Below are 25,591 nucleotides of genomic sequence, written 5' to 3'. Positions count from 1 at the left end.
GTTTCCTTTGCTGTGCAAAAGCTTTTGATCTTGATGAAATCCCAACAGTTCATTTTTGCCCTTGCTTCCCTTGCCTTTGCTGTTGTTCCTAGGAAGATGTTGCTACGGCTGAGGTCGAAGAGGTTGCTGCCTGCATTCTCCTCAAGGATTTTGATGGATTCCTTTCTCACATTGAGGTCCTTCATCCATTTGGAGTCTATTTTCGTGTGTGGTGTAAGAAAGTGGTCCAATTTCATTTTTCTGCATGTGGCTGTCCAATTTTCCCAGCACCATTTATTGAAGAGGCTGTCTTTTTTCCATTGGACATTCTTTCCTGCTTTGTCGAAGATTAGTTGACCATAGAGTTGAGGGTCGATTTCTGGGCTCTCTATTCTGTTCCACTGATCTATGTGTCTGTTTTTGTGCCAGTACCATGCTGTCTTGATGATGACAGCTTTGTAATAGAGCTTAAAGTCCGGAATTGTAATGCCACCAACTTTGGCTTTGTTCTTCAATATTCCTTTGGCTATTTGAGGTCTTTTCTGGTTCCATATAAATTTTAGGATTATTTGTTCCATTTCTTTGAAAAAAATGGATGGTATTTTGATAGGGATTGCATTAAATGTGTAGATTGCTTTAGGTAGCATAGACATTTTCACAATATTTATTCTTCCAATCCAGGAGCATGGAACATTTTTCCATTTTTTGGTGTCTTCCTCAATTTCTTTCATGAGTACTTTATAATTTTCTGTGTATAGATTCTTAGTCTCTTTGGTTAGGTTTATTCCTAGGTATCTTATAGTTTTGGGTACAATTGTAAATGGGATTGACTCCTTAATTTCTCTTTCTTCAGTCTTGTTGTTGGTGTACAGAAATGCACCTGATTTCTGTGCATTGATTTTATATCCTGACACTTTACTGAATTCCTGAACAAGTTCTAGCAGTTTTGGAGTGGAGTCTTTTGGGTTTTCCACATATAGTATCATATCATCTGCGAAGAGTGATAGTTTGACTTCTTCTTTACCAATTTGGATGCCTTTAATTTCTTTTTGTTGTCTGATTGCTGAGGCTAGGACTTCTAGTACTATGTTGAATAGCAGTGGTGATAATGGACATCCCTGCCGTGTTCCTGACCTTAACGGAAAAGCTTTCAGTTTTTCTCCATTGAGAATGATATTTGCGGTGGGTTTTTCATAGATGGCTTTGATAATATTGAGGTATGTGCCCTCTATCCCTACACTTTGAAGAGTTTTGATCAGGAAGGGATGCTGTACTTTGTCAAATGCTTTTTCAGCATCTATTGAGAGTATCATATGGTTCTTGTTCTTTCTTTTATTAATGTGTTCTATCACATTGATTGATTTGCGGATGTTGAACCAACCCTGCAGCCCTGGAATAAATCCCACTTGATCGTGGTGAATAATCCTTTTAATGTACTGTTGAATCCTATTGGCTAGTATTTTGGCGAGAATTTTTGCGTCTGTGTTCATCAAGGATATTGGTCTGTAGTTCTCTTTTTTGGTGGGATCCTTGTCTGGTTTTGGGATCAAGGTGATGCTGGCCTCATAAAATGAGTTTGGAAGTTTTCCTTCCATTTCTATTTTTTGGAACAGTTTCAGGAGAATAGGAATGAGTTCTTCTTTAAATGTTTGGTAGAATTCCCCTGGGAAGCCGTCTGGCCCTGGGCTTTTGTTTGTTTGGAGATTTTTTTTTTTTTTTTTTTTTTTTTTTTATTTACTTATTTGACAGAGAGAGATCACAAGTAGGCAGAGAGGCAGGCAGAGAGAGAGGGAAGCAGGCCTGCTGCTGAGCAGAGAGCCCGATGCGGGACTCGATCCCAGGACCCTGAGATCATGACCCGAGCCGAAGGCAGCGGCCTTAACCACTGAGCCACCCAGGCGCCCCTGTTTGGAGATTTTTGATGACTGTTTCAATCTCCTTACTGGTTATGGGCCTGTTCAGGTTTTCTATTTCTTCCTGGTTCAGTTGTGGTAGTTTATATGTCTCTAGGAATGCATCCATTTCTTCCAGATTGTCCAATTTGTTGGCGTAGAGTTGCTCATAGTATGTTCTTATAATTGTCTGTATTTCTTTGGTGTTAGTTGTGATCTCTCCTCTTTCATTCATGATTTTATTGATTTGGGTCCTTTCTCTTTTCTTTTTGATGAGTCTGGCCAGGGGTTTATCAATCTTATTGATTCTTTCAAAGAACCAGCTCCTAGTTTCATTGATTTTTTTCTATTGTTTTTTTGGTTTCTATTTCATTGATTTCTGCTCTGATCTTTATGATTTCTCTTCTCCTGCTGGGTTTAGGGTTTCTTTCTTGTTCTTTCTCCAGCTCCTTTACGTGTAGGGTTAGGTTGTGTACTTGAGACCTTTCTTGTTTCTTGAGAAAGGCTTGTACCGCTATATATTTTCCTTTCAGGACTGCCTTTGCTGTGTCCCACAGATTTTGAACTGTTGTGTTTTCATTATCATTTGTTTCCATGAATTTTTTCAATTCTTCTTTAATTTCCTGGTTAACCCATTCATTCTTTAGAAGGATGCTGTTTAGTCTCCATGTATTTGGGTTCTTTCCAGCTTTCCTCTTGTGATTGAGTTCTAGCTTCAGAGCATTGTGGTCTGAAAATATGCAGGGAATGATCCTAATCTTTTGATACCGGTTGAGACCTGATTTGTGACCCAGGATGTGATCTATTCTGGAGAAGGTTCCATGTGCACTAGAGAAGAATGTGTATTCTGTTGCTTTGGGATGAAATGTTCTGAATATATCTGTGATGTCCATCTGGTCCAGTGTGTCATTTAAGGCCTTTATTTCCTTGTTGATCTTTTGCTTGGATGATCTGTCCATTTCAGTGAGGGGAGTGTTCAAGTCCCCTACTATTATTGTATTATTATTGATGTGTTTCTTTGATTTTGTTATTAATTGGTTGATATAGTTGGCTGCTCCCACGTTAGGGGCATAGATATTTAAAATGGTTAGATCTTCTTGTTGGACAGACCCTTTGAGTAGGATATAGTGTCCTTCCTCATCTCTTATTATAGTCTTTGGCTTAAAATCTAATTGATCTGATATAAGGATTGCCACTCCAGCTTTCTTCTGATGCCCATTAGCATGGTAAATTGTTTTCCACCCCCTCACTTTAAATCTGGAGGTGTCTTCACGTCTAAAATGAGTTTCTTGTAGGCAACATACTGATGGGTTTTGTTTTTTTATCCATTCTGATACCCTGTGTCTTTTGATTGGGGCATTTAGCCCATTATCATTCAGGGTAACTATTGAGAGATATGAATTTAGTGCCATTATTAGCCTGTAAGGTGACTGTTACTGTATATTGTCTCTGTACCTTTCTGATCTACTACTTTTAGGCTCTCTCTTTGCTTAGAGGACCCCTTTCAATATTTCCTGTAGAGCTGGTTTGGTGTTTGCAAATTCTTTCAGTTTTTGTTTGTCCTGGAAGCTTTTGATCTCTCCTTCTATTTTCAATGATAGCCTAGCTGGATAGAGTATTCTTGGCTGCATGTTTTTCTCGTTGAGTGCTCTGAATATATCATGCCAGCTCTTTCTGGCCTGCCAGGTCTCTGTGGATAAGTCTGCCGCCAATCTAATATTTTTACCATTGTATGTTACAGACTTCTTTTCTCGGGCTGCTTTCAGGATTTTCTCTTTGTCACTAAGACTTCTAAATTTTACTATTAGGTGACGGGGTGTGGACCTATTCTTGTTGACTTTGAGGGGGGTTCTCTGCATCTCCTGGATTTTGATGCTTGTTCCCTTTGCCATATTAGGGAAATTCTCTCCAATGATTCTCTCCAATAGACCTTCTGCTCCCCTCTCTGTTTCTTCTTCTTCTGGAATCCCAATTATTCTAATGTTGTTTCGTCTTATGGTGTCACTTATCTCTCGAATCCTCCCCTCATGGTCCAGTAGCTGTTTGTCCCTCTTTTGCTCGGCTTCCTTATTCTCTGTCATTTGGTCTTCTATATCACTAATTCTTTCTTCTGCCTCATTTATCCTAGCAGTGAGAGCCTCCATTTTTGATTGCACCTCATTAATAGCTTTTTTGATTTCAACTTGGTTAGATTTTAGTTCTTTAATTTCTCCAGAAAGGGCTTTAATATCTCCAGAGAGGGTTTCTCTAATATCTTCCATGCCTTTTTCGAGCCCGGCTAGAATGTTCAGAATCGTCATTCTGAACTCTTGATCTGACATATTACCCATGTCTGTGTTGATTAGGTCCCTAGCCTTCGGTACTGTCTCTTGTTCTTTTGTTTGTGGTGATTTTTTCCGCCTTGTCATTTTGTCCAGATAAGAGGATATGAAGGAGCAAATAAACTACTAAAAGGGTGGCAAAGACCCCGGAAAAATGCGCTGTAACCAAATGAGAAGAGACCCCAAATTGTGGGGGGGAGAAAGGGGATAAAACAGCTTCTGAAAAAAAAAGGGGAAAAAAAAAAAGAAAGAAAAAAATTTAAAAAATAAAACAAATAAAAAAATACAAAAAAGAAAGAAAAAATATATATATTTAGATGAACTAGTCAAAAAATGTTAAAAAAGAAAAGGGTAAAAGTTTTAAAAAATTTAGCAGAAGAAGAAAAAAGAAAAAAGAAAAAAAAATTGAAAAAAGAAAAAAAAATTGAAAAAAGAAAAAAAAATTGAAGTAGCCGCAAGACTAAAGAATCATGGGGAGAAAGCCATGAGTTCCGTGCTTTGCTTTCTCCTCCTCTGGAATTGCTCTGCTGTCTTAGGAATTGAATCTGCTTTCTCCTTGATAGATGAACTTTGTCCTGGCTGGATATTTTGTTGATCTTCTGGGGGAGGGGCCTGTTGTAGTGACTCTCAAGTGTCTTTGCCCGAGGCGGGATTGCACCGCCCTTACCGGCGGCCGGACTAAGTAATAGGCTCGGGTTCGCTTTTGGGAGCTTCTGTTCCCTGAACGCTTTCCGTAGAGTTCCGGAGGACGGGAATGAAAATGGCGGCCTCCCAGTCTCCGGCCCGGAGGAGCCGAGAGCCTGGGGCCCCACTCCTCAGTGCGCCCCCAGAGGACAGCACCCAATCACTCCCGTATCCCCAGCCTCTAGCCGCGCTCGGAGCTCACCCAGCCCGCGACCAGTTCAAGGTAACCCCGAGCTGAGAGTTCAGTCCTCGGCTCTGTCTTGGCAGCCGGCTTCTCCGTTCTAATAGCTGCGAGCTCTCCGACACTCCGACACCCCCGATCCTTCTGTGACCCTGCGGGGCCTGGGGCCACGCTGGCCCCGCGTGGGCTTCACCCCGGTTTAGCCCCTGGAGCAATGTCCCTCAGTGGAACAGACTTTTAAAAGTCCTGATTTTGTGCTCCATTCCTCCGCCGCTTGCCGGGAGCCGGCCCCTCCCCCCGCGGTCTATCTTCCCGTCATTTTAGATTCACTTCTCCGCCAGTCCTACCTTTCAGAAAGTGGTTGATTTTCTGTTTCTAGAGTTGCTGTTCTTCTTCTCTTCGCTCTCCCGTTGGATTTGTAGGTGTTTGCAATGTTTAGATAAGCTATCGAGCTGATCTCCTGCTACCTGATGTAGTCTCAGGCTGCTACTTCTCCGCCATCTTGACTCCTCCCCCCATAATAGACTCTTAATCTCACAAAACAAACTGAGGGTTGTGAGGGGGTGGGGGTAGGGAGAGGGTGGTGGGGTTATGGACATTGGAGAAGCTATGTGCTATGGAGTGCTGTGAAGTGTGTAAACCTGGCAATTCACAGACCTGTACCCCTGAGGATAATAATACATTATATGTTAATGTAAAAAATAAAAAAAAAAAATTAAAAGAGGGGAGCCTGGGTAGCACAGTTGTTAAGTGCCTCAGGTCATGGTCCTGGGGTCCTGAGATCAAGCCCTGCATCGGGCTCCCTGCTCAGTGGGAAGCCTGCTTCTCCCTCTCCCACTTCCCCTGCTTGTGTTTCCTCTCTCACTGTCTCTGTCTTTCAAATTAATTGATTAATTAATTAAAAGAAATTAAAAGTTGGAAATAATTTTCATATTAACTTTGTAAAAGTAATAATGGAAAAATAAAATTATATATATATACATATAGAGAGAGAGAAAAAAATAATGGAAGATATTCCAGGATATATCCCATTAATATTGCTTATTTTTTTGTTCTCCTCAGCAATCAAGCGATTCTCACTTTGATCATTCAAAAGACACATTAAGAAACATATCCAAGGGACGCCTGGGTGGCTCAGTGGGTTAAAGCCTCTGCCTTCGGCTCAGGTCATGATCCCAGGGTCCTGGGATCGAGTCCCGCATGGAGCCCCGCATGGAGCCCCGCATTGAGCCCCGCATCGAGCCCCGCATCGGGCTCTCTGCTCCGCAGGGAGCCTGCTTCCTCCTCTCTCTCTGCCTGCCTCTCTGCCTAGTTGTGATTTCTCTCTGTCAAATAAATAAAATATTAAAAAAAAAGAAACATATCCAAACTTTGCTGTCTCTTTACCCAAGTTTGATTTTAGTATTTTATTAAAAATTCTTGAATTTGTAAATATTAAAACACTGCAACTTAATTACACAAGAATGACAATGTACTAGCAATAAAATCAAAATAGAAGCTAAACTATTTAGAAGCAGTAGCAACTCCTTACTTCAAAGATAATTTTAAAAGGCAATTTTAAAGAATGCTTCATATGTATTCAAAGCAGCTCTCAGCCTGCAGTGATGCCACCGCACCAACAGAGGACACTGCTAAGCATCTTAGGTGCAGCTGGAAAACCTTTAATCAGTGCTGTTGCAATCTCTTAATTAGCTTGAATTGATGAGTTCATAGAATTTATTTTGCTAATTATGTTTACTGCTTACTGTACTTACTCTTATACTACACACTAACTGGTACAGAAGTGTTCTAACAACTGGTTGAGCCATACCAGTGCAGACCAGCTGATAGTGCTTTCTTCTATTAAGACAGAAGCCATTGGGCTCCTGCAGGAGGGTATTCTGCACGAGGACTCTCAGTACCACCATCTTCCACTCTCCGGGGCTTGTTCCATTCTAATCCCTACTTTCCTGCATTTCCTCCTCACTTGATCCTCCTCCTCCTCCGCCACCCCACCTCCTCCTCCCCCTCCTCCTCCTCCTTCTTTTTGATCCTTCTTAACAGCATATGAAAACACTCAAAACTTTACAAAAAAGAAAAAAAGTTTCCTCAATTCTATATACTCTGCTCCCTCAATTTTTCTTTCCTTGCAAATATGGCCAAATTTATTTAAAATTGTATCCTTTCCTCCACTGCCTCCATTTCTTTCCTCCAAATTATTCCTCCATGGCCTGATATCTGGGGCTTCTGATCTCAGATCAAAACTGCTCACACCAAGATCACCAAAGCTCCTTGTTGCCAAATCCAGTGGCCACTCCTCATTCTTGGTGTCATCACTCCTCAAGAGCATCCTACACTTTACCCTTCCTTCTTACCTGGGCTTTTACCACAACACTTTCCAGATTTCATTTTGTCTGCTGGCTTCTCTTCCCCTGCTGTCCCTTTGGTGTATGTTCTTCACTTTTTTCCTTAGCTCTCTTCTCTCCTCATGCTACACATTTTCTGAGGCCTATCTCCATTACTCTCCTCCCCCTGTGTGTTGATGCCACCCATTAAATCCATCTGCAGCCATGACCCCCCTTCCTCCAAGTTCCACTGGAATAAACCTTGTTGCAGAAAATGGTGTCACCCACCCAGTTGTCAAGGAAGAAACAAGGTACGCAATCTTGACTTGTCCCTTTCCCTCCCCCACACTGCAAAATGATTCCCCAGACATTAACTTTACCTCCTAAGCACCCCATAAAACTATTCCTCTTCTTTCCATCAGCCATTACCTTAATTCTAGTTTCCATTCTCTTCCCCTGGGATCACTGCAGAAGCTCCTTGCTCAGCAGGAGCCTGCTTCTCCCTCTGCCTTCCACTCTCCCTGTTTGTGATCTCTCTCTGACAAATAAGTCTCCACGCTGCAGTGATCTAAGTCACAAATCTCTCCCTGTTCTCAGGCTTAAAGCTCTTCACTATTCCTCTGGATAAAGCCTCCATCTTGTCATGGCTGACAAGGCCCAGTAAGAGCTGGCCCAAGCCTCCCTCTCCAGCCTCACCTTTCCCCACCTCTCCCTTGCACCATAAGCCCCTAAGTCATGGGGAACATATTGGTCTTCCCAGTTTGTTTTGTGCTTGTTCCTTGACCTTTGATGTCCCCTCTAGAATACTCTTGTCTTCTCAATGCCTGGCTAACTCCTCTAATCAGTCTTCAGTCTTCAGGCCTCAGCTTGGACCTCTGTTCCTATAGGCTTCCTCTGAGTCACCATGACTGGCTTAGCTGCCCCTGTTGACTATTGTCACAGCAACTGTTTACCATAGACTACTGATTTTTTCAATCTTACATAACCTGCTATACAAACACGGCTTCCAGACCTGTCCACCGCTCCTTCCTGATTAGCATCCCAAGACCCCCTCCTGAGCTGCCACTAACCTAGGCAATCCTGTATGACCCTTCTCACAGCATTTATTACACTTTTTTTGTAACTGTATATTTGTTTCCACTCTCCAATAAATCATGAGTCCCACAAAGGACCACTTCTCTATCAGTTACCACTTAGCAATTGCCAGTTATTGCTCAACAAATGTTCAGTGGGTGAATGAATCCTTCTGTGATTATAGTTCAAGCCACCTTAGTTATGAAGTTCAAGGGATACATGTAATTAATTTACATAGTGCTATAGAATTATTGTATTAGTATCTAGCTGTTTTACTCCCTGAGGGTACAGTCTATGCCTTATTCAATGTCTTTGCTCCAGAAAACTCAGCATGCCTGGCATATACTCTTTTCAACCAACTTTTGTTGATTGTATCAGTGATCCAAAAAATTAAGAAACAGAGGCCCAGGTGATTGAACCCTAGACTGCACATAGCTACCTTGTCCCAGAAGCAGTATTAGAACTCAGTCTGATGGGGCGCTTGGGTGACTCAGTTAACATGTCTGCCTTTGGCTCAGATCATGATCCCAGGATCCTGGAATCAAGCCCCTTCTCAGGCTCCCTGCTCAGTGAGGAGTCTGTTTCTCCCTCTCCCTCTGTCTGGCCCCTACCATCCCCATTCCACTGGTGCTGTCTCAAATAAATAAAATCTTAAAAAACAAACAAACACAAAAACCCTCAGTCTGAAAAAAGGGATGCTGGGAAGGAAGCTCCTTGATGTCTAAATAGAATGTCAGCACAAATGAGAGAAGTACTGAGTTCTCTCCATCAAGAGACTGACCAGAGAGGTGCCTAGCTGGCTTAGTTGGGAGAACACGTGGCTCTTAATCTCAGGGTCATGAGTTTGAGTCCCACATTGGGTGCAGAGATAGCATAAGTAAACTCTGAGAGAGAAAGACACTGGCCAGTAGCAATGGGAACTGCTACAGTCAAATATCCTCATAGTAGATATGACTTAGGCCAAGAGGTGTGAGGACAGGAGTTTTGGGTATTTCAGCATGGAAGAGAGATTGGACCCCTGGTTTCTCTTGACCCTTTTAGTCAGTTTCAACCCTCAACCCCACGTACTGGTATTGGGGTATTATTTGTTCTTCTCTGGAATCTGTTTGCTCCTAAGATAGTTCTTTTCCCAGTCTTTCTTTGCTACAGTGAGTCACTGACAGGGGCCTGGGAGAATCATTTATAGTATAGCCCATGGTGGATGTTACCTCTTTCTAGGTGTTTAACATACCCCTCCCCCAGCACCCACCTTGGGTGCCTGGGTGGTTCAGTCAGTAAAGCCTCTGCCTTCTGCTCAGGTCATGACCCCAGGGTCCTGGGATCAAGTCCCGCATTGGGCTCCTTGCTCAGCAGAAGCCTCCTTCTCCCTCTGCCTGCCACTCCCCCTGCTTGTGATCTCTCTCTCTCTGAAACAAATACACACATACATACGTACATACATACATACATACATACATACATACATAAATGTTAAAAATAAGTAAGTAAAATCTTTAAAAAAAAAAATCTCTCCTCTTCAGCTTCCTCTCCAGCTCCAGGTCTCACTTTTCATCCCCACACCGACTCTCCCAAAAACTCTGGTGAAATTCATGAGACAGCCAAGAGATAAAAGTGAAGAGAGGCAGCACTGCCGAAGAGGTGGGGAGGGAACAGGAAGAAATCTGATTTTCTCCCTTTCCTCCATTTCTTGAGAACACTCCCATGTCCCTACCTCTAGAAGCAGATAAATCCCCTGCTTTCCTAAACATCATGAACCTTTAGAGGAAGCTGAGCCTGAGCTCCTTTCTTCCATCATAAGAGTCAGTCTTGAGGCTAAAGAGCCCAAGATGGGAGATAGGTGGGCTTTTCTCTAATTGGGACTTTTTCTCTTTTACCGCACATTTTGAGTAACCTTCAAGCACATTCACACACTGACAGTATTTTACCTTTGCACTGGACTTGAAATTCCAGGACTTACCTCTTTACTGGCACCAATACACTGTGAGCTTGGTGGAATGTTGACCAGGACTCAAAAGCCAAACATATCAGCCTCTCGTAAATATACTTCATTTCCTTCACTCCTGGACTGACTGGGTTTCTACTGGCATAACAGAAAACTGCCCAGTGACCCAGATTCTGCAGGGGATGCTTTAAGAGTGAAGAGAAGGAATCTGTTACTCCATCTTCTCCTCATCCTTGCACCTAACAGTATATGTTTGTCAGCCCATTAAAAATACTTTTTGCTAATACTTAACTCAGACAACACTGTGGCAGTCAACAAATCCCATTCTCCCTTTTTCCAATAATTAAGTCTAGGAGTCTGGCTGCTTGCTTAACAAAGGAGTACAAGAAGTCTTCAGATGCCCTGACACACAGGATGGCTGACTACTGCTGAGATGCACAGGACTCTGTAAGACAGCTCTGGCTACCTGCTGAGTTCTAGCACAGACCCTGCAGTGATCATCTTTTCTCTAGCCCCAGACCAGGCTAAATAGGATTCAAAACACTGTCTCTGTGCCCTCTATCAATCTCATAGACCTTTAGCGCATATGGGCCTTAAAATAATAAAGCTTAACACGGTACTTAAAGGGCTGGTCTGCTTAAATCATGAATGTGCACATTACTTTTTTGCAGTAATTAAGACGCTACTTGTTCACATTTAATCACCATCTTCACAAACATTGTCTTAACTAAAAACTTCTATCAACAGGAAGTCCTAGAATGATAGCGTATGAGCCGCAAAGATTTGGAAAACATCACACACCCTTTTTCATCTAAAAACTTGGGTGCCTGAGAATGGGGTCTTAATCATGGCCAGGCTGCACATTTAGGTCAGGCCCTATCTACACATTTTTATATGCTCAGTGCTTAGCAGAGATCCAGACACACAGCTGGCCCTTGATAAGTATTTGTTGAATTTCAATAAATCCTATAAAAAGCTCACATGGCGACATCAGCTTGTCACATCTCTTACCACTTCTGTTCCCAAAAGTAGTACTACTAGTAGAACCTAATAGACCCAGGTCTAGCAGCAGGGGGCACACACAGCCGCTGCTCAAATCTGAGAAGGAATGGCACAAACTCCAAAAGAGGGTTGGATTTAGACCTGGCCTCAAAACCTGAAGTGACTTCCCCTTCCCATGTTGATACTGGGATTCATAAGGTGCAGAGTGGAAGAGTGAGCAAAGACAGTGGATTTCAGGACCTTACAACCCAGTGAATTAACCCCTAAGAGAACTCTTCCTTCCCAAAGAGGGGATAGAAAGGAGAATAGGAGAGAGACTTCCCACAGCTGTTGGCTAAAACAGCCGCTCTCACCTCAGTCCATTCGGGGAAGGGGTTACAAAGCAGACAATCTTTATTCACAATTGCGGCAGCAGAGGGAAGGTACCCCCAGGTCAGTTCAAAAGCAGAGATACTGGGTGGAGCAGATGGTGCAGGGTAGGGACTCAGCACTCGTCCTCTCCCAGTAGGGCATAAGGGTTTCGGGCAGCCAGGCTGGACCCTGGAGCTGAAGTTGGGGTGTCCTCATCCCCTTCCCCCTCCTCATCTGCATCCCGGTCCTCCTCTCCCTCCTCCTCACAGGAGCTGCTCAGCTCTTCTTCTTCCTCCTCCTCCTCGTCACCTGCTGGCCCCACCCTGCCCTGCAAAACCACCAGCTCTGTGGTCTCCGGATGGGACTCCCAGGTGCCTGGGGAACCAAAACAAGAAGAGAACAGAGGAAAGTTTTAAGCGAGGAACTAAAGCCAAAGAAAGATGGGGAAAAGGCAAAGACTAAGAGTAACAATCGGTTTTGTAGCTGCTGGCATTCATTCATTCAAATTCCCATATGCTGGGCACTGAACAGAAGCTCTGCATATATTAACTCTACTCTCTACCACCACCTTGCCAGAGGACAACTATCATCCAGGTTTTGCAGATCAGGAAACTGTCTCAAAGACACTTAGTAACATAGAGCTGACCGACAGGTAGAGAATCCAGGTCTAACCCTCACTCTGTGTAGCCACAGACCCCCCACCTTTTTGCCTACATTATAGCACAAGAACAGTGGCTGTCTGACCTTTCTGTTCATTGTAGCCGGGGGGATGAAAACACAGGCTGAGGCGGCCGTCCAGTGCCAGCCGTAGGAGGCTATTGGCTGCTCTGTACACATCGTTCCGGGCTGCCTTAGCTGTCTTATAACCACGCTTCTCTGCCCAGGCTGGAGAGAGAAAAGAAGAGTAGGGAGGGAAGCCATTAACTGGGCCCAGTTACCATCACCCCATTCTTATAACACAGTCCTTCCAGTTTTCTCCAGATCATCCCAGACCACTGATCTTGCTGGCCCCACAACAGAAATCCAGGCATGCGCAGCCAGGTGCTTCATCAATGGCAGAACCTCTAAGGACAGGTGAGGAGATAGGACAGGGTTCAGGGTAAGGGGAGAAGAAACCAGGAACATGGAGCCCACCTTCACAGATGTCCCAGGCACACCAGGGGTGTTCCGCTGAGGGATCCTTGGCCTCTGGGTGGCGCAGGTGGAGCAGGACCTGCACAGGAATTCGAGAGGCCAGGTAGCCCACGGCGGTGTATGGCTCCTGGATTTGGGCAATGGGGTAGATCCCTGCCAGAACCTGAGGGCAAACAAGAATGCTCAGTCTGTTCCTGACCCCCTGCCTCCTCTCCTTTCCTGCCACCCTGCCCTCGTACCTGTAACTGCCTGGGCAGAAGGGATGGGAATATGAGGCCGGGGCAGTCACAGAGCTTCACAGAGGGGGTGAGGAAGTAGGTCTGAAAGTATCGGGTGTGGCCAGGGGTTCTGGAGACACTCACAACCTTCCTGCCTACCAGACCGTTGATCAGCGAGGACTTGCCCACATTGGGGAAACCTAAGAAAGGCAAGAAAAATTAACATTAGACAGTTCCCTACTCTGCAATAGGCAGGATGTAGTGCTATAACTATAAATAAGAAAGAAAGTAAGGCACAGAAATTAAAGAAGTGGGGGTGCCTGGGTGGTTCAGCCACTAAACATATGCCATGGGCTCAACTCATGGTCCCAGCATGCTGGGATCAAGCCCCATATAGGGCTTCCTGTTCAGCGAGAAGCCTGCTTCTCCCTCTCCCACTCCCCTTACTTGTGTTTCCTCTCCCACTAACTTCCTGTCAAATAAATAAATAAAATCTTATGAAGGAAGGAAGGATGGAAAGAAATTAAAGAAGTGGTACAACCTTGCAAGTTTCGAAGCAGACTCTGGGCTGCTAGGGTTGAATCCTGGCCTCTCCACTTATCAGCTTTATAACCTCAAGGCAATTTACTTCATTTTCTGAGCCTGTTTCCTCATCTTACAAGTACAGATACCTTCAAGCTCAAAGTGGTCAGGATTAAATACAACTGTGTGGTTCAGTGCCTGCAGTACACTAAATGCCCAACACAAGTAAGACATGCAGCTCATAATCATCGCAACTTCTCCAGGGAGAAGACGGGAAAACCTCGAGGCTCACTGCTCCTCTCTTCAGGACTACCTCTAACATTTTGGGTGACCTTTGTATCTGCACAGGTGGCCTGTTTAACACTCTGGCCTCTCAGTGCCAGCATCTATCTTCCAAAGGTCATTTCCTCAACTACCCACTGGCATAGTCATACTCTGGATCTGGTCAATTCACACTTCTAAAATCTCAACTGCAAGCACCACTCTCCCTGCCCCGATACCCTGTCATTCTAGCTCACTTACTCTGTTCCTCATTTCTAATAAAATTTTGACCCACTATTCCATACTGAACTCATGTCCTCGCTTCCCTTCTAACCCAACTGAGATACCATGACCCAGCTCTATACCCAGCCCCTTTTACAGACCGTGAACTCCCAAGTCCTGCCCCTCTCCTCCATCTTACTCATTCCCATGGCTCCCATCTCCCAGTGCTCCAACACTGGCTTGTCCCATAATCACCAAGCTTGCTCCCACATCTAGATCTTTTCATTTACTAATCCCTTGGTCTAGAAGACCCTTTTCCCGTGTCTCCAAATGGTTACTTCCTCTCAACATGCTGGGCTCTTCTCAAAGGGGACTTTCCATGAGAGCCCTTCTTTCTGGATCACTCTCTATCCCCTTTCATTGTCCCTAAATAATATGGTTTTAAGTCATGAATCTATTTATTTCCAAGGCAATAAGCTCTGTGAGAGTAGGGACCTTTCTGGTTCATGGCAGCATTATCTGCTCCTGGAACAGCACGCGGCACTTAGCAAAACATCTGTCGACAACTAGAAGTAAATCCAAGCTCAGGACTGCCTGTGCCACAGAAAATGCTCTCTCTTACATCACTCTGATATAAGCTACTGCACATAAGGTATTGCAGAGTCTTGAAGAGTGGACACCCCAACCCCCCTACCCTTGCCAGGGAGAAGCAGGGGGAAATGACTGAAGAGAGTGTCATCTGTCAGCAATCAGATAGGTTGTTCCCAGGACAAAAAGGAGACTAACTCAGCAATGTTTCCAAGGAGCCCAACTAACTACTCTGCTTTCCTTAATTTGATTCCCCTATCACCTCAATGCCACAACTTTGCCCAAGTCACTTCTTACTGCTCCCATCAACAAAGGGAAGGGGCCCTGGGTCCTAATCATACATTCCTTTCTTCCCCACCAAGAGTGGAGACAAAGCTCTTAATTCACGGAAATTCTCCTTGACAACAGACTTAAAGGGATAAGACTTAGAAAGATATGACTGCTAACTAACCTCCTACTAGGACTTAGTGATTTCCCTACTACAGATTGATTATGACTATGGCAACAGTTAAGATATATATCATTTAGAACAATGCTTGGTACCTGGTAAGCACTACGTAAAGGTTAAAGTTTAACAATCGTGACTATTGGGGTGCCTGGGTGGCTCAGTAGGTTAAAGCCTCTGCCTTCAGCTCGGGTCATGATCCCAGGGTCCTGGGATCGAGCCCTGCATTGGGCTCTCTGCGCAGCAGGGAGCCTGCTTTCTCCTCTCTCTCTGCCTGTCTCTCTGCCTACTTGTGATCTCTGTCTGTCAAATAAATAAATAAAATCTTTAAAAAAACAAACAAACAAAAAAAACAATCGTGATTATTACTAATAACACTATTTGTCAGTCATCCTTAGGCTCTGCCTATGCTATTCTCTTCATTCCTCACATCCGTTCTTCTAATTGGGTATCAGCATCTTCATTCTAAAAACCAAAATAGGGGCGCCTGGGTGGCTCAGTGGGTTAAAGCCTCTGCCTTCAGCTCAGGTCATGATCCCAGGGTCCTGGGATGGAGCCCTAAACCTTGGATTTACATAGGGCTCTCTGCTCGGTGGGGAGCCTGCTTCCTTCTCTCTCTCTTCCCGCCTCTCTGCCTACTTGTGATCTGTCAGATAAATAAATAAAAAATATTAAAAATAATAATAATAAATAAATAAAAACCAAAATAACTAAGACTCGTAAAGGGTAAATACCTTGCTCAAGATTAGTAAGAGCTAAGCCTGAATTTAACTCAAAGGCACCAGGACCTTTCCACTATTGCTGACACCTTCCTTTTCTGAAACTCTGTACCTCGGGGTAGGCCGCCATGCATGGGCCACCACTTCCTTACCCACACAGCCAATGGTCACCACCCCATCTTTGTAGCGCTCCCGGGTTGGGCCAGTTGGCTCCATCGCTGAGTCAGTCTGCTGCTCCACCAGGACTGCAGGTCCATCCTCTTCTTCCTCCTCCTCTCCAGAGCCATTTCCCCAGGTGGCCCCAGTCACATCTCGGGCAATCTTCTCCCGCCAGCTGCTCAAGTCCACTGTTCAGGGAAGAAGATGATAAAGGTTCTCCCCAGGGCCACCAGAGATGATTGCACAGACTATGTACTGCACAACTCCCTCTGGAGTTGGAGAGTGCCAACCCACGTGACAGATTCTTCCTGGCCTGTGTTGAGTTTCAGAAAAATACGGGGAAGACTGAAGGCAACAGAGCACTGGGGTTCCTGCCTACCTGCTACCTTTGTTGCCACCTTGTGTGCTCCCTCTTCCATCCTTCCCTGGCTGCTCAACTACATCCATAATAGAAGGGACTAACTTCAGGGAAGGGAAGCAAAATGACTTTAGGTCTTGGGTTTCCCCCATATCCTTCCACAGCTCCCCTCTAAGAGCTATATACCTTTTCCTGCAGTGATGGCTTCACAGGCTCTCAGCAACTGCTCTGGCCCCAGGGCCCGAGTCCATCCTCTCCCCCGCCTCCGACTCTTCTTCAAAACTGAGATCAAAGGGCACAAGTGTTAAAACATGGGCTTATACACCCCAACTCGCCCACCACCCTTAGGCCCAAGATCAGGTACTCCGTCAACAAACTTCTCTATTCTCCCTGTTGTCCCCTGCCACCCCATCTCTCTCATGCTGCCTTTCTCATTGTCCACTCACCACTACTAGGATCCTGTGGGGTACAGGGGTCCCGAGGGAAAGAGGTAAAAAGGACTATGTGGAGCTGGGGATAGTGTTGGTGAAAATAATGCTTCCAGGCAACCACGAGAGCCGGTGGGGCTAGATCCACCTTGTTCAGGACCAAGACCAAGGCCAACCCAAGTTCTCCAGTCACGTACTCGTAAAGTGCTGGTGGGAAATTCACAACCTGGAACAGGGTTGGCGAGAGGAGAGAGCAATGAGAAGTCAACCCAGAGTTCTCTGCCTCTAGTTCCCCACTCACCAGGCACCACTCAGAGACAAGACTCGGGGGGTAGCAGATTCTAGGGGCAAAAGGGTAAATTAGCAAAACTGAACTAGAAAAATAAAGTAGCAGTAAGCAATACCTGTGCATTTGTCTCTGGGGGACTTCTTACAGGTCCCTATTAGGGATGGAAATGAGCCAAAAACAAGACAAGGAAATAGTGATACCTAGCACACTGGTGTAAAGACTGGGGTCAGGAATAAGAGTAGGGTTGGGATAAAACTCATAATACCTGTTTTTGTGTGCACACAACTATCTACATGTATTTAGATGCATGTATGCACATGCACATGTCTGTAGATTTGTGATGAGCATGTGTGGCTGTGTGAGTGCATGTGAGTACACACATTTGTATGTGTAGGAGTGTGTGTATACGTGCCATTAAGGACTTCCAAGCTAAATGTCCCCACAGACCTCCCTTTCTCCCACTAGAGGACAGCAATGGAGTGGCAGAGCTGGGTTAACACAAAGGTTTTCCAGCAGCCAAGTTTAGAGCCTTAACTACTATCCTAGTCTTCCACGTAAGGCTGAGTTCTATAGTGACTGATGTGGTGGGGCAGGGAGGAGCCCCAGGCTGCCTTCACAGAATCCCCCGGAGCTCCACACTAAAACATCCTATTGGTCTAGCTATGGTGGAATGAAAACAGGATACATAGTTTTTCATCAAAGGAATAAAGAGAGTCAGTTAACCAGAGGAGGAGTGATAAGCTGTGACACTGATGAACAAAGGACTGAGTTCTTGACTGCAGACATCACTATGAGGTAGGAAAGACCTCTCCATCTCCCAACTCCTGCCTCTGCCCTTTACCCCACAAGAATATTCCTCCCCATCCTCCTTGTCACCCTCACCCCCAGTACTCACTGGGTGTCGGATATCAGTGATAAGTAGGACAATGTCAGACATCTCTAACACACGCCACAGCTGCCTCCATGTCTGAAAAAACAAGATCACTGGAAGAGTACCTAAGCCCAGAATTCCTCTCCTGCCTGACCCCAGACCAATCTGACCAACAGTCACTATGCCCCACTCCTGTCCCCACTCCATTCTCACCTCCAGATTATGCTCAAAGTAGCTGAGTTTCTCAGAGGTGTAAGCCCCATGAATCTTCCCAAGGTACTCCTGGAAGCTCCGTTCCTCCTGGCTCATTAGCTGCTCTTTGGACATCTCATAGCTCCAAGGAGGACGTCGGGGAAAGTCCAGAACTGGGAAGTTAAGAAAAAGTCCAAGTAAGTCAGAATAGTTTCAGGGCTCAAGAATGGATCCCAGACCTCTCATCCCTCACAGTCAAATCTTCCTCTTCCAAGTTCCTTCCCCCAGTCCACTGCCTCTTCCAAACACCCAGATGTTGAGCTCTCACCTGAGCCAGGCTGATAGACCTCCCGAATGTCCAGCTCCAGCAGCTCAGCACTGACAGGCTGTAGCACTTGCTCGCGGGCTGCCCTCTTTCTCCTTTCCACCTCCTCCCGGCTGTCTCGCTCAAAATGCAGCCGGTATCTAATGGGACAGGGACCGCAGCATCTCTTGCAATCCCGTGGCCACAAACTCCCCTCCTGGGCAGACATCTTCATAGAGCTTTCTCTCCAAAGTTGTCCAAGTCCTTCTCCCGCAATATTCCACCTTCCTCTAAACCTCGCCCTTTTAAAAGCCAAGAACTCTCTCCAGCCGCCCCCGCCCCGTTAGGAGGATTGTGGCCCGCTCCCGTGAGCCCAGCTGCCTGCGAAGAGACGGACAGCATCCCAGACCCACCTCCACACCAGCAGCGGGCTTACCCCACCAGCAACACTCTCACTTCCGGGTAGGCGGGGATGCCCTGCCCAGCGCCCCCCGCCTGCTCTCACCGATTTGGGTCATAGCCTCGAGGACCTAGCCCCTGGGAAGGCTGCTGATTGAGCCTGCGAATATGATGGGTCACAGATTCCCCGTCCGAGGTGTCGGTCTGCTCCTCCCGCCGCTCCCGGCTCCCGCTGCGGCTGTTGGAACTGGATCGCAGCCCATCTTGGAGCCCTGCGGGGAGGAGGCGGTGACGCTAATACTGGACGGCTCTAAGGGGCGGTAAGACCCCCCTCCCCGGTCTGTGTGGCTTCCCCTCACACCACTCCACTTCTTTTGAGGCCCGATCCTCCCAGCATCCTGCCCAAGACCCTACCGGATGTGCGTGGGGGGAGTCATTCCTCCTCCAGGGACCTGCGGGGATGGCGCCCCGTTCGAGCTGGAGGGATTCCCCTCCCCCAATTCCCCATCCTTTCCCACTCATTCCAGGGAGACTGGGGTGAGAGAATCCCAATCGTCTGCGCGTGGCCACCACCCACTCCCACGCCCCGCAGGGGTGCGGCGGGCACACCCCTCCTTCCAGAGGTGCGGGAGCCCGAGCCCCGCCCCCTCCCCTCGCTCCCGCACTGACCTCGCTTCCGCTCCCGCTTGTCCTGCAACTGCTTCTTCTTTTGCTTCACGCTGAAGGGCTTCTTTCTCGGCATGGCCTGGACCAGTCCCCTGGCCCACCCTCCGCCGAGCTCCCGCCGCCTCAACTGACTCCCCCCCACCCCCCCGGGCAACCCCCGCCGCAAGGGCCTGGGACCCTAGAGGGGGCGGGGCTATGAGGTGACGTCAGCGGGCGGGCCTGGCCGATTTGCCCCCACCCCCCTAACCGTGGCCTGGGTGGAAAGCGAAATACAGCCACTTCTTTATGGGAGCGAGGCGAGAGGAGGATGCGGGGTGCGCTACTGCACGTGAGAGTCAGTGGCACCGAGAGGGCGCAGCGGCGGCGAGGAAGGAGGCGCGCGTGGGAGGATCAGGCTAACTTCGTCACGGACGCTACCAACTCGCGTTCGGAGGAGGGGGGACGTGTGTCATCACTACCTTGCGCTCTGGGGGGAAGCTACCACTCACCTGGAGGGGGCGGTGGAGCGGAGGGCGGGTCCTACCACCTGGGAGAAAGAGGAGCGTGGATGCGCTGAAGCTACTTCTCAGCCTCCCACCCCCCGGGCTTGACCTTAGTGGAAAGACTGGACTGCGCGTCCCAGGAATGGAGTGGAGTTGCTCTTCTACACTGGGGGCGGGGCCAGACGTCTTGAGGGGCGGGTAGCGGTCTCAAGAGCCCTGGGACCCAAATTCCTTGTCAAGGGAGCGATAAATAGCAGGTTTACAGATCATAAGGGCAAGCGCAGGCTAGGAAGGAAACCCAGGTGGGACAAGGATTTTTGGAGAGAGGTCAGAGGGCACGAAGTTGTGCCTGCAGCTGTTACCATAGTAACCGGGTCCGGATGTGGCGATCTCAAGGTGCGACAGCTCTCTCAGGCCTTCTGGCCCGAGAGCCTGTCGACTCTATGGCACACAGTGAGCAGCCAGTCGTGGGTTCTTTGCGAGGGGAGAAGAGAGAGATTTTTAAAAGCATATAGAGGAACGCAATAAAAAGTAGCCTTGAGACTGCTTCTGTGCCTGGCAGAGGCCGAGGGAGGCGTTTTATGATAGAATTTGACGCACAAAAGCTCCTCGGAGCTTCCCGGAAGTTAAATGGCGGGAGCATCAGCCTCTCCATGCACTCACCGGAAACGGAAATAGGATCCCCGCGTGCCCCTTCCTCACTGCCCTCCAAATCCCGCTGCAGCCATTGCCGCAATCACGATGCCCAAACGAAAGAAGCAGAATCAGCAGCAGCCGCCGCCACTGCAGCAGCCCCCTCTGCCAGAGCGGGAGGAGGCTGGAGAGGAGGAGGATGGGAGTCCCATCGGTGAGGAGCCCGGGAGGGGTGTGCACATGCCTGTCAGCTGGTCGAGGCGAGGGGTTAGGGTCTGAAAAGATGCGGGGGAGGGGGCTCTTAACGTTAGGAGGAAGGGCGCAAGCACTGGGGCGCGGATAGGATCCTGTCCAGTGTGGAGTCCTGAGTGAGTTCTCTTCCTTGACCCCTCAACTTCGATCCGGCCTCTAACCTTTCTGAAGAGGGCAGGGGAGAAGATAAAGAGCTCGTGTGCGCAGTCGCAGAACAGCAAGGGAGAGGGGGCCCTAGAGAGGTTGCAGATTGCGTAGACTAGGATAACAGTTTACCATCAGACTTGCATAGGGAAGCAAGATAGAAGTGCTGCCTTCTCTGAACTACTCCGGGGGCGGGGAGGGGGGGGATCGTTCTGATTGGCCAACAGTTGAAGGGAGGATTGGATTACATCTGGAATCACCCGGGATGTTTTGGGTAGCAACTAGGTTAAGGGAAAGAGAAAGCTGTAAGATAGCCTTCCTGCATTATACTCCTTGACTGAGTCTCCACTTTTTTTTTTTTTTTCTTCAAACTGGAAACTCTTTTTTGAGGAAAGGGCAGGTGGATTTACCTGAGAACATGTAACACTACTGAGAATGTATCTGGCTTTACAGATTGAATTAAGAAATAAGTAGTAGAAAAACATGAGACAGGATCATTATAACTTTAGTCCATTCTGATAACTATTTTTCATGTCTGCTCTTAGGACCACCCAGCCTTCTAGGCCCTCCTCCCATGGCCAATGGAAAGCCTGGTGACCCCAAGTCAGGTGAGGATGAGGGGACTCAGATTCTTTGATTAGTCCTGGAGAAGGGGGCAAGGGAGGGACTAAAACCCAGAAGAACTTAAAACTGAAAGATCAGGGATTCTGTTCAAAAATGAATGGAGAGATGTATATTCACAGATTGGAAAACTCAGTGTTGTAAAAATGTCGCTTATTCCCAAATTGATCTGTAGATTCAGTGGATTCCTGGTTACAATCCCTATCAATCCCTAACATGGAAATAAGCATTCTGTGTTATTACATGGAAATGCAAAAGCTGCAAATACAATCTTGAAGTTGGAGGACTTACCTGAATGTCACAATTTACTGTAAAGCTGTAGTAGTTATGGTGTGGTGTTGGCACAACAACAGACCTAAAAGTCAATAGCCTGGTACAAAAAGCACAGTAACAGGCCTGCACATATGTAGACACCTCATTTATGATGAAGTTGGAGCTGAAATAGTGGTCATTTCATAAATGATGCTGGATTAATTGGGTATTCTTGAGGGGGATGAAATCTGACCTATTCATATGGTATGTAAACGCCAACTGAAGTGTAGATCTAAGTATTAAAAGTAAAGAAAAATATTTTCATGGCCGTGGAGGAGATAACAGTTCTTAAACAGATAATAAACATTATAAAGATTGATAAACTGAACTACATTAAACTTTTATTAATCAAATCATACCATTAAGAAATTAATAGGAAGTCATAGATAGAGGATACTTGCAACAAATACAACCAATGAAGAGTTTGAATCTAGAATATACACAGGCCTCTTTTAGACAACCTGTTAGAAAAAATGGGCAATGTACCAGAACAGCTCTCTCTGAAAAACAGATCTAAATGACCAAGAACATGTGAACAAGAGCTCAATATCATTAGTTGTTAAATAATTGCAAGATGAAAACATAACACTTCAAGTTAAGACCCTTGTGCACTGTTGGTGAGATTGTAAAATGGTGCAGTTCTATGGAAAACACTATGGAGTTTCCTCAGAAAAAGTTAGAAATAGAAATACCACATGATCCAGCATTCCCACTTCTGGGTATATATCCAAAAGAATGGAAAGCAGGATCTTGAAGAGAGATTTGCACACTCCTATTCATAGCAGCATTATTTACAACAGCCAAGAGCTGGAGGAACTCTAAATGCCCATTGACAGAAGAATAAACAAAATATGGTATCTTCTTACAGTGGAATATTATTCAGCCCCAGAGAGGAAGGGAACACTGTTGCATGCTACAGCATGGAAGACTCTTCAGGCCATCTTGCTAAATAAAACAAGCCAGTCAAAAAAAGACAAATGTATAATTCCACTTATGAGGTATTTAAAGTAGTCAAATTCATAGAAGCAAAGTAGAATGGTGGTTAGTAGGAGCTGATTGGAGGAGGAAAAGGAGAGTTGTTCAGTACCTATAGAGTTTCAGTTTTGCAAGATGGAAAATTTCTAAAGAGATCTGTTTCACAACAATGAGAATTTACTTAACACTACTAAAACATGCACTTGAAAATAGTTAAATGGCAAATCTTAGGCACCTGGCTGGCTCAGTCAAATAGAGCATGTGACTCTTGATCTCAGAGTTGTGAGATCGAGCCCCACGTTGGGCAGAGTTTAAAAAAAAAGACAGCAAATTTTATGTTACATATTCCACCACAATTAAAAAGCAAAACAAAACAAAAACACTCCCCAGAATGGCAAAGTGAAAAAAATTGACAATACCAAGTATTGTCCAAGACTATGGAACAGTTGCCAGTGGGAGTGTAAATTGGTACAGTCACTTTAAAAAAGAAAGTTTGACTTCATTAAACTTTAGCATACATATACCCTAGGACCCAACAATACCTCTACTACGTTTATACTCAACAGAAATGCATACATATGTGTAACAAAGACATGTATAAAAATGTTCATAGCAGCATTTTTCGTTATAGCCCCAAACTGGAATCCACCCACATGTCCACCATCAGTAGAATGGATAAATAAGTTGTTGTGTGTGCATGCAATGGGATACTACACTGCAATGAAAATGAACGAACTCCTGCTACAGGCAACCTGGATGAATCTCACAAACACGATGTTGAGCGAAAGGAGCCAGACAGAAAAGAATGCAGACTGTATGATTCCATTTATGCGAAGTTCAAAAACAGGCAAAAACTAACCTATGGTGCTAGAAGTCAGGATAGTGGTTACCTTTGGGGAGGAGGGTGGAATCTGGGGGGGAGGGGCACAAAGGGGGGAGGATTTGCGAGTGCTAAGAAGGCTCTATCCCTTCACCTGGGTGGTAAAATCACAGGTGTGTTTACTTTGATGGCAGTTGAGTTGTCTACTTAAAATTGGTGTATTTTTCTGTATGTATATTATACTTCAATAAAAAGTAAAACAACAAAAACACAGGGCTGCTTTATCAGAATTAAGCTGGCCACTGATCACCTTTCCATGTCTTTCTCTCTTATTCTTCAGCTCTTCACAGAGGTCCTCCAGGATCAAGAGGACCAATGATTCCACCACTCCTGAGTCTCCCACCTCCTCCCCGGGGTAGAGGCCCAATTCGGGGAGGCCTAGGCCCCAGATGTGGCCCATATGGTCGTGGTTGGTGGGGGGCCAATACTGAACCTCCTTTTCCTGGACCAGGCCATGGGGGTCCTTCCAGGGGAGGCTTTCACAAAGAGCAGAGAAATCCTCGAAGGCTCAAAAGTTGGTCTCTTATCAAAAATACCTGCCCGCCCAAGGATGGCCCTCAAGTTATGGAAGGTAAGGTCCATTTTTCTTATGCCTATAACATTTAATGCCCATCACTCCCCAAATGCCTGTGACTCTTCTTTTGGGTTGTCCTTTGTCCTTCTGAAGTAAAAGTAGCCCTGAATGTGTTTTTCTCCCAGGAAAATGACTACCATTCTAAAATGTCTGGAAGTGGTAGGGAGTAGAAAATCTGACTGCCCTCTCTTTCTCTGCTTTTTGTTACATTTTTCCTTTCTTTTATTTTAAACTGCTCAATTTTGACTTGTTTACAGACAAATCCAACCGCCCCGTTTGCCGACACTTTGCCAAAAAGGGTCACTGTCGATATGAAGACCTCTGTGCCTTCTACCACCCAGGCGTCAATGGACCTCCTCTGTGAGACTGTGCCTTCCTATCCAGGCTGGAAGGAGCCCTCTGACCTAGCGGCCATATATTTCCCTGTGGCCCTGTGATGGCTACTGTGAGGCTGTTCCACCCACCACCCTCAGTCAGTGACACCCACCCCTCTCCACAGCCTTCCAGTTTGGGGTCCAGAGCTGTGTTTCATCACTGGTGCCCAGTGTGTGGGCTTTCTTCTGATCCAGCCTCCAGAGACTCGCCTTCAGGACCCCATCTTTGCTCCCTTCAACTGCCTCCTGGATCCTCTTCCCCGTTGCCAACTGACTGCTGAACAGGAAACTTCTTTGGTGCTGTTTCTTGTGCATCTGTCCACCCATCCCCCGGTACTGCCTTCGATTCCTGAGAGCCCTGGAGCAGTTTCCTACCATTCCCTTCTTCTAGCTGCTTGTTTTAAGTCCTTTTTATGTGACAGCCCCTACCCCCAAAGTTGCCAGTTGCTCTGTGAAACTCACCAGGTTGACCTGGGGTCAAATATGGATGACTGGTACAGAGTTACTCCCTGAAAGGCCACTCTCCCTGCTTTTGGATTTTGTAGTTTCTTCGTCAGTAGCATGATCCCCACCGCTCTGGTCTGTGATCACTGTGCTTTGTGAAATTGTGCATCCCCTCGTACGTAGCCTTTCTCAGTGTCCGTGGCATCTTTGTGACTTCCCAACACTAGAGTAAGTTTTTCTGCCAAAATGAGTGAGGCTCTTGGTGCCCTCTAGACTTTCCACACCTCCCAACATGGGAGAATTTGAAACTTTCCACAAGACTGCCTCTCTGGTCTCCCCATTCTCCTGGTGTTGGTTTTTCTGGGTTTAACATAA

General features: G+C 46.2%; 2 protein-coding genes across 3 annotated transcripts; one reads left to right on the top strand and one right to left on the bottom strand.

Annotated features, from left to right (window-relative positions):
- Positions 1–11,770: 11,770 nt before the first annotated feature.
- Positions 11,771–20,003, bottom strand: GNL1 (G protein nucleolar 1 (putative)). The gene is made up of 12 exons (XM_046005774.1): positions 19,529–20,003; positions 18,966–19,131; positions 18,485–18,621; positions 18,178–18,329; positions 17,989–18,060; positions 16,823–17,030; positions 16,563–16,658; positions 16,012–16,206; positions 13,124–13,302; positions 12,885–13,047; positions 12,495–12,635; positions 11,771–12,125 (listed from the first exon to the last, which is right to left on the bottom strand). The coding sequence occupies exons 1-12, from the start codon at positions 19,599–19,601 to the stop codon at positions 11,884–11,886; spliced, it is 1,824 nt and encodes a 607-aa protein (XP_045861730.1). The 5' UTR covers positions 19,602–20,003; the 3' UTR covers positions 11,771–11,883.
- Positions 20,004–20,374: 371 nt separating this feature from the next.
- PRR3 (proline rich 3) lies at positions 20,375–25,578 on the top strand. Of its 2 annotated transcripts, XM_046005775.1 has the most exons (5): positions 20,375–20,854; positions 21,582–21,644; positions 23,576–23,758; positions 24,105–24,395; positions 24,656–25,578. In XM_046005775.1, the coding sequence occupies exons 1-5, from the start codon at positions 20,749–20,751 to the stop codon at positions 24,760–24,762; spliced, it is 750 nt and encodes a 249-aa protein (XP_045861731.1). In that variant the 5' UTR covers positions 20,375–20,748; the 3' UTR covers positions 24,763–25,578. The 2 variants fall into 2 exon arrangements, with proteins under 2 accessions (XP_045861731.1, XP_045861733.1); XM_046005777.1 differs by lacking the exon at positions 23,576–23,758 and having other exon boundaries at positions 20,376–20,854.
- The last annotated feature ends 13 nt before the right edge of the window (positions 25,579–25,591 follow it).

Source organism: Meles meles, chromosome 5 (genome assembly GCF_922984935.1).
Source record: "Meles meles chromosome 5, mMelMel3.1 paternal haplotype, whole genome shotgun sequence".
In the NCBI taxonomy this organism is placed as follows: Eukaryota; Metazoa; Chordata; class Mammalia; order Carnivora; family Mustelidae; genus Meles; species Meles meles.
The sequence above is the reverse complement of the archived record's forward strand: the minus strand, read 5'-3'. Positions and strand labels throughout refer to the sequence as shown.